This window comes from Orycteropus afer, unplaced genomic scaffold (assembly GCF_000298275.1).
Source record: "Orycteropus afer afer isolate SDZICR_OR568_19922 unplaced genomic scaffold, OryAfe1.0 scaffold00116, whole genome shotgun sequence".
NCBI classification, from domain to species: domain Eukaryota; kingdom Metazoa; phylum Chordata; class Mammalia; order Tubulidentata; family Orycteropodidae; genus Orycteropus; species Orycteropus afer.
Genome location: NW_006921703.1, coordinates 641,744 through 654,292, shown reverse-complemented (window position 1 = coordinate 654,292; position 12,549 = coordinate 641,744). Strand labels below are relative to the sequence as shown.

General features: G+C 38.6%; 1 protein-coding gene across 1 annotated transcript in view; it reads right to left on the bottom strand.

Moving 5' to 3' along the window:
* Positions 1–9,936: 9,936 nt before the first annotated feature.
* The window catches only part of MND1 (meiotic nuclear divisions 1), a 96,947-nt gene continuing 94,334 nt past the window's right edge, over positions 9,937–12,549 (bottom strand). The window contains exons 8-9 of the mRNA XM_007943987.1: positions 12,517–12,543; positions 9,937–10,043 (exon numbers count right to left, since the gene is read on the bottom strand). Coding sequence (XP_007942178.1) covers positions 9,937–10,043; positions 12,517–12,543 — 134 coding nt within the window. The remainder of the gene's footprint in view (positions 10,044–12,516; positions 12,544–12,549) is intronic.

Below are 12,549 nucleotides of genomic sequence, written 5' to 3'. Positions count from 1 at the left end.
GGTCCAAGATTATCTTCTGTGTCTGTGTTAATTGGTTTCCCTTTTCTTTGTTGAAGAGGGTCTGTGCAATCCTTCTGCCTAGTCCGCCATCTTGCCCCACCTCCATGTATTTGTCTTTATCTCATTACTTTTTGTCTTCTGTTGATTTGATTCTACTCCTTTGTCCTTTCAATGTTATCTATTTCTGAAAATTTAGTATTAATCTTCTGGATTTCTAGCTGCAGATTTTTGTATCATTTCTAATTTTTCATTTATTTTGTCATTTTGTTCTTGTATTTTCTTCCAAAATTGTTCTAGGGTTTTGTCTGTGTTTTCCTTATTTTTATCAGTGTTTTCCTTGATCTGTCGCTCAATCCTTTGAAGATACTTAAAGATAATCCTTGTGAATTCCTTATTAGGGAGTTCCAATGCTGCTGCTTCCTCAGGGATGTGTTCTGGGTTTGTATGCTGCTCTCTTGGTTCTACCACTTTATCTTGCTTCTTTGTGTGGACTGTGATAGTCTGTTGTCTCCGAGACATTGTGATGCTGTTGGATTTATATCTCTGTTAACTGTTTGCAAAGAGCAGCTAATCATTCAAAATGGCTGCACCCTCTGGACAGGCAAAAGTCCACAGCTCAGCCTGCCCTTGTCTTAGCTGCTTCCCCTTTTATTCACCAGCCACTAGTGCAGTCCTCTGTGCAGTCCCTGGCTAGCAGGGCTGATTTTTAGGTTAATTCTTAGATCCCAACACCACTCAGCAATATCCAAACTATCTGTGCTGTCAGGATCACTGCCAGACTGCAGCTCCATATGTCTCCTTTTTTTGGTATTTTCATGAAAATTCTTTTATTAGTTGGAGTTTAGTCCATGTCTATATCCTTCTCTTCAAAGCACAGGGCTCCAGGATTATATTCCGTATCTGTGTTAATTGGTTTCCCTTTTGTTTATTGAAGAGGGTCTGTTCAGTCTTTCTGACTATTTCACCATCTTACCAGAACTCCTACATAAAAATATTTTTAAAACACTTTTTAAATATTTAAAGAAATAGATCATAAGCAAAGCTGAAAGACAAATGACAAATGAGAGGAAAATATTTGCTAAAAGACCAAAAATTCTAAAGAAAATAGACAACATATATGAATGGACAATTTATTCAAAAAAATAGTCCTTAAGCACATGAAAAGATGGTCAACTTCATTTATAGTAAAGGAAACAGCAATTAAAATACAGAGAAACAATGAGAGATCATTTCCTACCCATCAAATTGCAAAAATTCAAAAGCTTGATATAAACTGCCACCAAAGCTATTGGGAAACAGCCACTCATACATTGCTGCTAGGAATGCAACATGATATGCCTTTTATGCAGAGTAATTTGGAAACAAATAACAAAACTATATACGTATCTGCCCTTTGACAGAGCAATATCACTTCTAGGAATTACCCTGAAGATACACCTCCAACAATATTAAAATGCTATGTCCAGGATTATTGCAGAATTACTTGTAATTAGAAATTAATGGGAATGCCTAAAGGTCTAAATATAAAAGATTGTATGAGTAAAGTTTGGTATGTATACAAGTGGAGTTTTAAGTAGCTAAAAATGAATGAGGATCATCTCAGTGAAGCAATATAGAGCAATTCCCAGGATGGGTTGTTAAAGTGAAAAAGCAAATTACAAAAGTCCATATAGTATGTTATCTTTCATGTAACAAAACAAAACAAAACAAAAAAAATAAACCACACTCACTGCCATCGAGTCGATTCAGACTCATAAAACCCCCTTTTGGATTTCTGAGGTGGTAAATCTTCACGGAAGCAGATTGCCCATCTTCCTTCCGCAGAGTGGCTGGTGGGTTTGAACCTCCAACCTTATGGTTAGCAGTCAAACACCTTAGGCATCATGCCACCAGAACTCCTTGAGAAAGAAAGGAAAGTTAAGAGAAAGGGTGGGTGGGGGGGAGATGCTTACTGTGTCAAAAAGAAACACAAGAAGGAGAAATCCAAAACTAATACAATTGCTTACCTACAAGAGGTAGAAGGGATGGGGAAAGAGCAACATTTCTGAGTGCATCTTTTCTATATCTTTGCTCTCTGGAATAATGTTAATGTTCTACATATTAAGTCAACCAGAACAGGGGGAAAAAACACAGAACTGAATAAAAACAGAAACAAATGAACTGAAATCTATTTTAATTGAATAACATAACCACACTGAAAGAGGAAAAAACTAATCCAAGTAACTTTTAAAAATTACATACTTTCAGTCTAAAGAAAAGTTTTGCAAACAAATCCTGAAACCTTCTTAGTAGGTTTATGTTTTGCAGTGATACGGGTTTAGCAATTTCAAGTATATTCTAGGACTGAGCAATGATTAAATACATTGTTGATGTTGGGAGCCAAGGTTCTTACCATGAGGAAGAAAGATACAAAGTTCAAGAAGGTGAGGAAGACCTTTGGGGCTTGCACTGGAACTAGAAGTATCAGTGCAAGTTCATAATTTTTAAGATTTCTACCTCCATCTACTGAAAGGGCCCAGAAGCAACAACACCCCAGTAGCAAGGAGCACAGCTAGCTCCCAGACCCTGGTTTCCAAATACCAATGACAACTAAACAGAATTCAGGACTTCTTAGAGAAATGGCTGATTTCATGGCTAGGGAAGAGAAAGTGCAGATGAGCCAAACATCTTTTTTAAGAGGAGAGTGTTGACCTGTTGACTAATAAAATAACAGGAAAAATGGCAATAATTTTGTTGTCATATAGTAAATATTGATTTAGGCAATAATCATCAGTGGATGCTATATCTAGGGGCCAAGAGAAATTTGATGTGTAACGGAACAGAGAAATGGTTTAAATGGGTCCAGTAGGTTGCATAAACAGGTAGCCAGGCTTCTACAACACTCATTCCTACTATACTGCCTTTACTTCCTCAGTTCCCACCTATGGCCTCATGGGGGCAGGGTGGAGGTTCCTTGTAATCACCTGACTGAGGAAGAAAATAGGCTTAATTCCAAGATGCATCTGCACCGTATGATGATCCCAACTGGAAGTGGACTGCTGTAGCATCAAAGTCTAGATCAGTAGTATTCCTGGATGACAACGGAAAATTTGCAATAACAACATTTACATCAGGTAGATACGCTCCTTAAAATGATCAATCATGGGAGAAGTGCTCAGGGAGATAGCTCAGGGGACAGGAATGCATAGGAAAGGACACAGGGAAGAGGTAACTACAGGGAGGAAGTGGGAAGAGAGCTGTTACATTGTGGGGAATTGCAGTCAGTGCCATGAAACAAAATGTGTATGAACTGCTGTATGGAAAATGAATTTGCTCTGTCAACTTTCACCCAAATTGCAATAAAAATAATAATAAAAAAATACAGCGAGTGATCAGAACTTTGGATAAAGAGATGTACAGGGATGGGATCTACAATGATGAGTAGGTAGTAGTTAACAGTTTAGCTGGATGATCTGGGACTTGGAAGGAGGAGGATTAGAAGACTGGTGACAAACAGGTCTCTGGAAGAGATAAATAAATGGTTGAAACCTTGTGTGGATACAAAATTTGGAAATTGAGGCCCATGTAAATGCTCAAGAGAGTATCCACTGGAGAAAGAGGCTCTTGATTGACAAGGTGGAAAAGGAATACATTCTTTGAATATCAGTCAGCCTCTTTCCCTAGCTATACATGATGTAGACCTATCAACAAGAATGGAAGCTTTATGTGGATACAACAAGAACTTGACTTCATCAGTGCTGAGTGCTTAACCTGTAACTTTAAACAGCAAAGACTAATGCTGAGCCCTTGCTACTGCATTATTCTTTGGGATACCTGTCAGTCACCTGGTGAAGGACTGGTTACATTTAACCATTTCATCATGGAAGAAAGAGCAATTTGTCCTCCCCAAAATAGCTAGGTTTTTGGCAAATAGCTATGCATTCCCTGCTGGGAGATCCCTGGCAGGGATCTACCAATATCACCATTCATTGACTTATGGAACACCTTATTTACTATCATGATATCCTACACAATATTGTTTCTAAGGAACTAATTCAGAGGAAAAGAGTGGCTCATGTTTATCGAATTCACTGGTCTTACCATGTAAGAAGTATTGAGTATTTACTGAAGCCTCAGTTCTGATGCCTATTGGGAAACAATACTTTGAGAGACAGGTTCTCTACTAACATATGCAGTGCATACTTACCATCACCAGCAGGTATATGCTGCTGCTTCACCCACTGCTAAGATACCTATTACAGGGAATTAAGGCACAGCGAGGAAAGTGGATTCTTTTGCTTCCATTCCCCATAACTTTGGGTTCTATTGGCTTTGAGGTCTTAGCACTTACCTTAGTTCTCTAGTGCTGCTATAACAGAAATACCACAAATGGATGGCTTTAATAAACAGAAATTTATTCTCTTATAATTTAGGAGGCTAGAAGTCTGATTTCAGAGTGCCAGCTGTAGGGACTGGGTGAAGGCCCCTCAATCCTGGGCTTCAGCTCTGCCTTTTATCACAGGCCCACTGGGGCATCTCCTACCAAATTAGTGTTCCTAACTCAGGCAGCTGCTGGCTACTGAGGCTGCTGAACCCAAGGTTGGCAGGTAAAACAATCCCAAGATCGATAGGAACACGGCAGGCCACTGAGATGAGGACTTGGCCAAATGCAGGATCCAGATAAGCCACAAAGCTCAAGACCTTTCTCAAAGCTTCTCCATACATACTGGAAGAAGGCCACACCCCAAAGGCAATTCCCCTTCCACTGGTTAAGGTCTCAAAGTATATTCCACCATGAAGGTGATTACAGTTGGCCCAGCCAAGTTGATACACAACTTTAACTACCACAGTACCCAAGGGAGGAATGCTTTTAATCAGGGAACATACCAACGGCTCCACTGAATTGAAAGTTGAGACTGCCTTCTGGTAATTTAGGCTTTTCAGATCAGTGAAACAACAAGCAAATAAGAGGTTATGATCTGACCAAACTAGCACTAATTTGAAGACTCCAAGTGCAACTACAACTTGCACAGTCTCAGAGGCATTTTGTGTGTGTGTGTGATTTGGGTGAAAATTTACAGAGCTAATTCACTTTCCATACAGCAGTTCACATACACTGTCTCATGACACTGACTACAATTTCCCACCATGCAACAACTCCCTTCCCACTTTCTCCCCATAGTTACCTCTTCCCTATGTTCTTTCCTCCATGCACTCCTGCCCCTTGAGCTGTCTTCCTGTGTGTACACAGCCCTTCTATTCTCCCATGATCGTTCTCTCCAAGGAGTGTATCTGCCTAATTTAAATGTTCAGCTCATATGCCTGTCTTTTGTTTGGCTGGAAGCCACAGGAATGGGTTCAATTCCAGACCTGAAGGGCAGCCAGAGGCCCATCAGGCTCTATCAGACCAGCAAACCTGGTCCTTTTTTTTCCCCAAATGATTTTGAGTTTTGTTCCACATTGTTCTCCCACTCTATCCACAATCTCCTACATATATCCCTCTCTGAGTGGTTGACAGTGGTAACCGGGGGCCAACTAGTTCTTCCTGTCTCATAGTCGTATGGGCTGAGGATCACATGGTGTACCAGTCGCTCGGACTAATTATTTCCATGAATCTTTCGTTTTCTTCATTCTTCTTTGCTATCGGCAAGGACAGACCCATCGTTGCATCTAGATGGCTGCTTGCAAGCTTTTAAGATCCCAATTGCTACTTGCCAAAGTAAGATGTGGAACAATGTTTTGTGTAGTATGTTATGCCAACTAAGCTTGATGTCCCCTGTGACTGTAGTCCTGAGCCCACAGGTCTAACTCCATCAGAGGCATTCTTTTAAAACCTAAGAATTTGCTGTTTAAAAAAAAAAAAAAAAAATCTATCGGGAATTACATTTATTTTAAAATCAATGCAGTGAATACACTAAATTTTACTCCCCCACCCCCAAGTATTTCTTTAACTTTGATGCCTAGACCATGTGATGATGCATAAAACCTACTGCTGTCGAGTTGGATCTGACTCATAGCAACCCCTCCTTGAGTTTCCAAGGTGGTATCTCCACAGAAGTAGATTGCTCAACCTTCCTTCTGAGGAGTGGCTAGTGGGTTTGAACTGCCAGGCTTCTGGTTAGCAGTCAAATGCCTTAGGCACTACGCCACCAGAGCTCCCTGAGAGATGGGTATCACCTCACAAATGCCCCTTAAACTTCACAATTTATTTAAAAAGATAACAGGATTATTAATTATAGCATAACATATAGAAGCAAATTCAGTCTCAGATCACTTGTAATCTAGATCTACCTGATTTATACTAGATCTACCTGATTTATACTAGATCTTCAGATTAATAACAAAACTGACCAAAGACTAAGAATTACCAAGGGGCTGGCTGCACCAACGCTCCTGGGCTTCTTAGTGTCTTTGATTTTAAGCAAGAGCAAACCGAAAAGCAGCGCTGGCTGGAAGGGCTTGCACCGACTTGTGAGAGCCAAGTGTCAAGTTTAATAGCAAGCTAGCTATTAAACATAGCCATCATTAAAGATTAAATTATATAAATTTATGATTAACTATATGAGGCATTGGTGGTTCAGTGGTAGAATTCCCACCCTCCATGCCAATGCACCTCACGTACAGCTACCACCTGTTTGTCAGTGGAGGCTGCGTGTAGCTGTGATGCTGAACAGGTGCCAGAGGAGGTTCCACACTAAGAAGGCAGGCCTAGGGAGGCTTGGCAATCTACTGCTGAAACCCAGCCAGTGAAACCTGTAGAGCACAACTGCCTAATCTGCAGCTGATCATGGGAATGGTACAGGACCAACAGCATTTTGTTATGTTGTGCATGGAGTCACAAATGAGTTGAGAGCCAACTCAAAGGCAGCTAACAACATGATAACTATGTTAAAAACAAAGATGCTAAACACTCAAAACTCATCATTTCCTAATTATCTTAATAGATTTTACTATTATGCTCTTGAGAAGAGAATTTCAGAACACTTGCTTGTACTCACGAGGAACCTGTACATAAACCAGGAGACTGTTGTTTGAATAGAACAAGGGAACACTGCATGGTTTAAAATCAAGAAGGGAGTGTGTCAGGGTTGTATTCTTTCACCATATTTGTTCAATCTGTATGCTGAGCAGATAATCCGAGAAGCTGGTCTATATGAAGAAGAATGTGGAATCAAAATTGGAGGAAGAATCATTAATGACCTGTGATACACTGACGACAGAACTTTGCTTGCTGAAAGTGAGGATGACTTGAGGCACTTACTAATGAAGACTGAAGAATACACTCTGCAGTATGGATTACATGTCAATATAAAGAAAACAAAAATCCTCACAAGTGGACCTATAAGCAGCATCACGATAAATGGAGAAAAGATTGAAGTTGTCAGAGACTTCACATTGCTTTGTTCTACAATCGACGCCAATGGAAGCAGCAGTCAGGACATCGACAATGTATAGCACTAGGCAAGATGGCTGCAAAGGACCTCTTTCAAGTGCTGAAAAGCAAAGATGTCTCCTTGAGGACTAACGTGCACCTGACACAAGCCATGACATTTTCAATCGCCTCATATGCATGGGAGAGCTGTACAATGAGTAAGGAATACTGAAGAAGAGTTGATGCTTTTGAGTTGTGGTGCTGGCAAAGAATGCTGAAAGTACCATGGACTGCTAAAAGAACAAACAAATCTGTCCTGGAGGAAGCACAGCCGGAATGCTCCTTGGAGGCGAGAATGGCCAGACTTCATCTCACCTATTTTAGTCATGTTGTCAGAAGGGACCATTCCTTGGAGAAGGACGTCATGCTTGGTAAGGTGGAGGGCCAACAAAAGAGGGGAAGGCCCTCAACAAGATGGACTGACAAAGTGGCTGTGGCGATGGGTCAAGTACAGCAAGGATCGTGGAGCTGATGCGGGACCAAGCAGTATTTCTTTCTGCTGTGTGTAGGGTTGCAATGAGTCAGAGATGACTCGACGGCACCTAACAACACATTATGCTCTTGAGGTTACTTATATCTACTGTATATAGATGGTAGAAATATCATATAGTGGTGGCTGCTTAGCATCTTTTCACAATTCTGCCATGTCACATTGCTAGCCTGAAATTGGCTAGGGTGGTAGTATTTACACCATACAAACAGGTAAGTATTATAAATCAGGGATTCCCCACTTTATAGATAATCAGTTAAAACATTTGCCAGCACATTCTGGCTTAGGAGGGTGCTATAACCTCTGATTAGCTCATACAGACCCCATCCCACTCATCCTCCTGCTAGTCCCCCAAAATTTGTTGTTATGTGGTACCAAATCAGTTCCAACTCATAGTGACCCTATGTACTACAGAACAACGGGATGTTCCTTAGAAGCAAGGATGGTGAGACTTCATCTCACATACCGTCGTCATGTTTTCAGGAGGGATCTGGAGAAGGGTATCATGCTTGGTAAATAAAGTAGATGGTAAAGTCTCCCAAAATAGAGACCCAAATGGGGGGCAGGGAGCTTAAGTATTAATAAAAGAGTTTCTTTTGGTGACTATTAGAAAAGGCTTCCTTTTTGAATACTATATGGCTTCTCTCTAAACAAGGAAGTATATTCTCTAATAAACAGCAAACTTATCTGAGACATTTTGGAATTCCCACAATTAGTATTTTAGGGAATGTTTCAAGGTTCATTGTGTGTGTGTGTATGTGTTTTGGTCCTCTCTGCCTCTTATATCAAATACTTTCTCCTGAGAGAAGAGATGTTGCCCTAGGGCAACATAAATTGGTCTCAAGAACAAACAAATGTGTACCAATCTGCTCCTGCTCACCTCCAGGAAACGTTTAAGTAGGCCCAGAGCAACTCCATGCAAGACAAAGGCCAGATTCACTAACAAATGGTTTGGATGCCATTTGGGTCATTTCAGACATATGGAGTATTTTATTCAAGTTACTGAAAAGAATACCTAAATTGGACAGTGTAGAAAAAAAATAAAGGCAATAAGGAGTGTTACACACATTAGTTGCTATTTTTCCTTTGATTTGGAGTGCTTATAAATATTCCAAATAACTAAGACTGTATCAAAAATTATATATGTGTTATATTTTATTTTAAATCCTTTTATGATAAATGGGGGAAAAATCCCGAAGTACTGTATAGTTGATAATATCTTCTATATTTACACTGCTGTAACATCTTTTAAAAAGTGCATAAATCAGAAAAGACCATATGCTTGTTTTACCCAGCAGAAAGGCATCAAAAACTTCAAAGAATTAGTCTTTATATCTGAGGAATTATTATCTAAATTTGACGAACACCAATTTTCTGTGGGAAATCAGCAAATACAATGCAGTGTACTGAGTATTAATCACATATTTTCTACCAAATACTGGGAAATAGTAAAACAGCCATTAGTGTTTTAAAGGCTATTTCCAACCACTTACGTGTATGTGTATGACAGAGCCTTCAATTGTAAACTTAGTTTTCTTAATATCTGAATGAAACTAATGTTATCATGCCATGCTCTAATCTCTGAACTAGCATTCATAAGATGAATTAGATGGATGGTTTTATTTGCACTGTCCTATTCTGCTGAGCACAGCTCTGGTAGCACAGTGCCTAACGCACTTGACTGCTAACCAGAAGGCTGGAGGTTCAAACCCACCAGCCACTCCACAGAAGGAAGATGAGGCAATCTACTTCCATAGTGATGATACTGCCTCGGAAACCCAAGGAGGGGTTGCTATGAGTTGGGTCCAACCTGATGGCACATAACAACAACAACAACATTCTGCCGAGCACTGAGGGAATATATTCCTATTATTCTGCTTTTAATGTATCAGAAAGGATGAAGAACATCTCTAGTTTATACTTTATTTAAGTTAATAAAATGATACAGGCAAATGACATTTCAATACTTTTAGTTGGATAATATAAAAATTTACATATTCACAAGCATATAAATCCTGTACCACCATTTAACATTTTAGTCTATGTAGTCAAAGTCTTCTGGAATTCCAAAGTTTTTATCAATTTTATTTTCTTCTAATCCAAATTTTCTTTTGGCCCAAGACTTTATTGCAAATATGTTATCTATAAAGAAAGTTGAGAAATATTTTTGAGAATTGAAAATAATCATGAAACATTTCAAGTATAATTATTTCATCTAATCTTGTACTTTCTTCTATTACCTCAAGCATTAAAAAGAGTTACCTGTATTTTCAAGACTGCAAAAAGTGAAAATATTTCACAAGCATTTTGAACAATTAAACAGTTCTCATGTTTAAAAATCTGGTAAGTTAATTGCTGATAAAGAATAACTCATTTAAGAATAATCCAGACACAGGAAAAGGCTTATGATGCTTCTTCTCTGAGGTCAGGACTCTGTTACCTCAGGAAGTAAGAGTTGCTCCTGGTCCCAAAGGGAGCACATTATCTCCAGACCCCCGTGGCACCTCCCTTGACATACACACAGTGAAAGTAATGGCTTCCAGACCATCAGGCCAGTGTGAGGGAGAGAAGGCCAGTGTGAGGGAGAGAAGGGGTCTTCCTCTCTTGAGACTATGACAGGAACAGATGTGTTCTCAGCCTCCCTAGGAGGAATTTAAAATCCATTTTACACTGAAAAAAGTGTTTTATCTACTTAAACAAATTTATCTTGAGGAAATTTAAAAAAAGTGTATGAAAATTTATGGTCGAAGACGTTCATCAGAGCATATAATAAAAAAAATTAAAAACAATCTAAATGCCTACCCATGCACAGACAAAGCAACACCAACATACTCAGTGGCTGCACTTGGGTATAGGAATAAAGGTGTTTTTCTTTTCTTTTCCTCTCAATTTTATGCATTCTCTTTAATGTACATATACCACATATACACATATCACCCACCTTTAAAAGGAAAATGTATTATAAACATGGAAATATAATGGTATAAGGTCTTACAGTTTGCCAGATATTTTATACAATGCTAGGCACTGTATTAGTAGTGATAATGAAGCACGGGGCTAAAATAGGCTCTTTTGGAGTATGATCACTGTTTTTAAAAATTATTTCTATAGAAGTTTAATTCAAAGTATCAAATAATGATAAATAAATTTCTGGAATAAAGTCTATGCACTGCATCAAATAGAATAGTGTTTTAAAAAAAGTCTTAATTTCCTTCAATTACAGTGTTATGGAATGTCAATAGATATTAAAATGAATCTTTATAACAATCTAAAATGAACCTTTACTTTTTGTAATAACCTAAGAGAAAATACTACAATAATAGCATGAGGTATTCCAGAATGATCTGTTTAGCTTTACCGGTGTCTGCACAGCCAGTACATTCTTTTCAATCATAGCAAGATATTTATAGATGGTCCACTGGTACATAAAACAGATATTAGCCTATGTCTTCAAGTTGACACAAGAATAGTGAGAAAAAAAATCATTAACTTTTTACCAAACAATTTCAAAATAATATATATTGCTAGAAAAGATCAATTACTATGTATATAACTTTCAGATTGTTGTTAGGGAGCTCTGGTAGCATAGTGGCTAAGACACTTGCCTGCTGACCAGACGGCTGGCGGTTCAAACCCACCAGCCACTCCTCGGAAGGAAGGTTGGGCAATCCTACTTCCGTAGTGATACTGCCTCGGAAACCCAAGGAGGGGTCGCTATGAGTCGGGTTTGACTTGACGGCACATAACAACAACAACAACGGCACATAACAACAACAACAACGTTACTCATCAGACTTACACATAATTCACAGCAATCACCAATCACTGTTTATTAACTTTCTCCTAAACTTTAAGACACTATGTAGATAATGCTTTACTAATTCTTACTTCTTAGAATATCTTTAGTGTAGACCAGAGAATGTATCCATTTTACAAATGGATTAAGAAGGCATTTACATGAAGATAAGCTTACAGGGAAGACAGTATTCATGTAGTGATTAAGAGCTTGGACTCTGGAACAAGAAAAGCTGCATTCTAATTCCTCTCCCGCTGCCTAGCAGTTGTGTGACCCTGGGCAAGTTATTTCTCCTCTCAGGGTCTCAGTTTCATCTTTAAAATTAAGGATAATAATCATATCTACCTCTTAAGATTCTTGGAGATAAAATGAGAATGCACTATAGATTCCCATTAGAATGCCAGGCATATAATTAGCCTTGAAAAATGTTAGCTATCATTTTTAGTAGCAAGAAGACAAATCTTTAGGAATCCATGAGAAACTTTTAAAGACATATCTTACTTTATAATACATGCAGGTTAACTGATAAGCACAGGTGATTTATCTTGGGAAGAGTTACACAAAAGCTAAACTGGAAGCAATCACTGGTTTTACAACGTATCTTATACTTTATAAAATGACTCATAAGATTTTTTAAAATAACCATTCTTTAAATTAATTAAAGTTATTTAACTGATTTAATTTATAAAAACTTGACTTACACATACATTTTCAGAAATGCCCCTGGTTGAATAAGGCTGGGAAGAATGGCACTACATTTCATATCATAGTTAAGTGTGGTGAGTTTCACTATATTATCAATGTCACTTCAATACATACCAGTCCATCTGTTAGCAGCTTCTTTGGCTACTT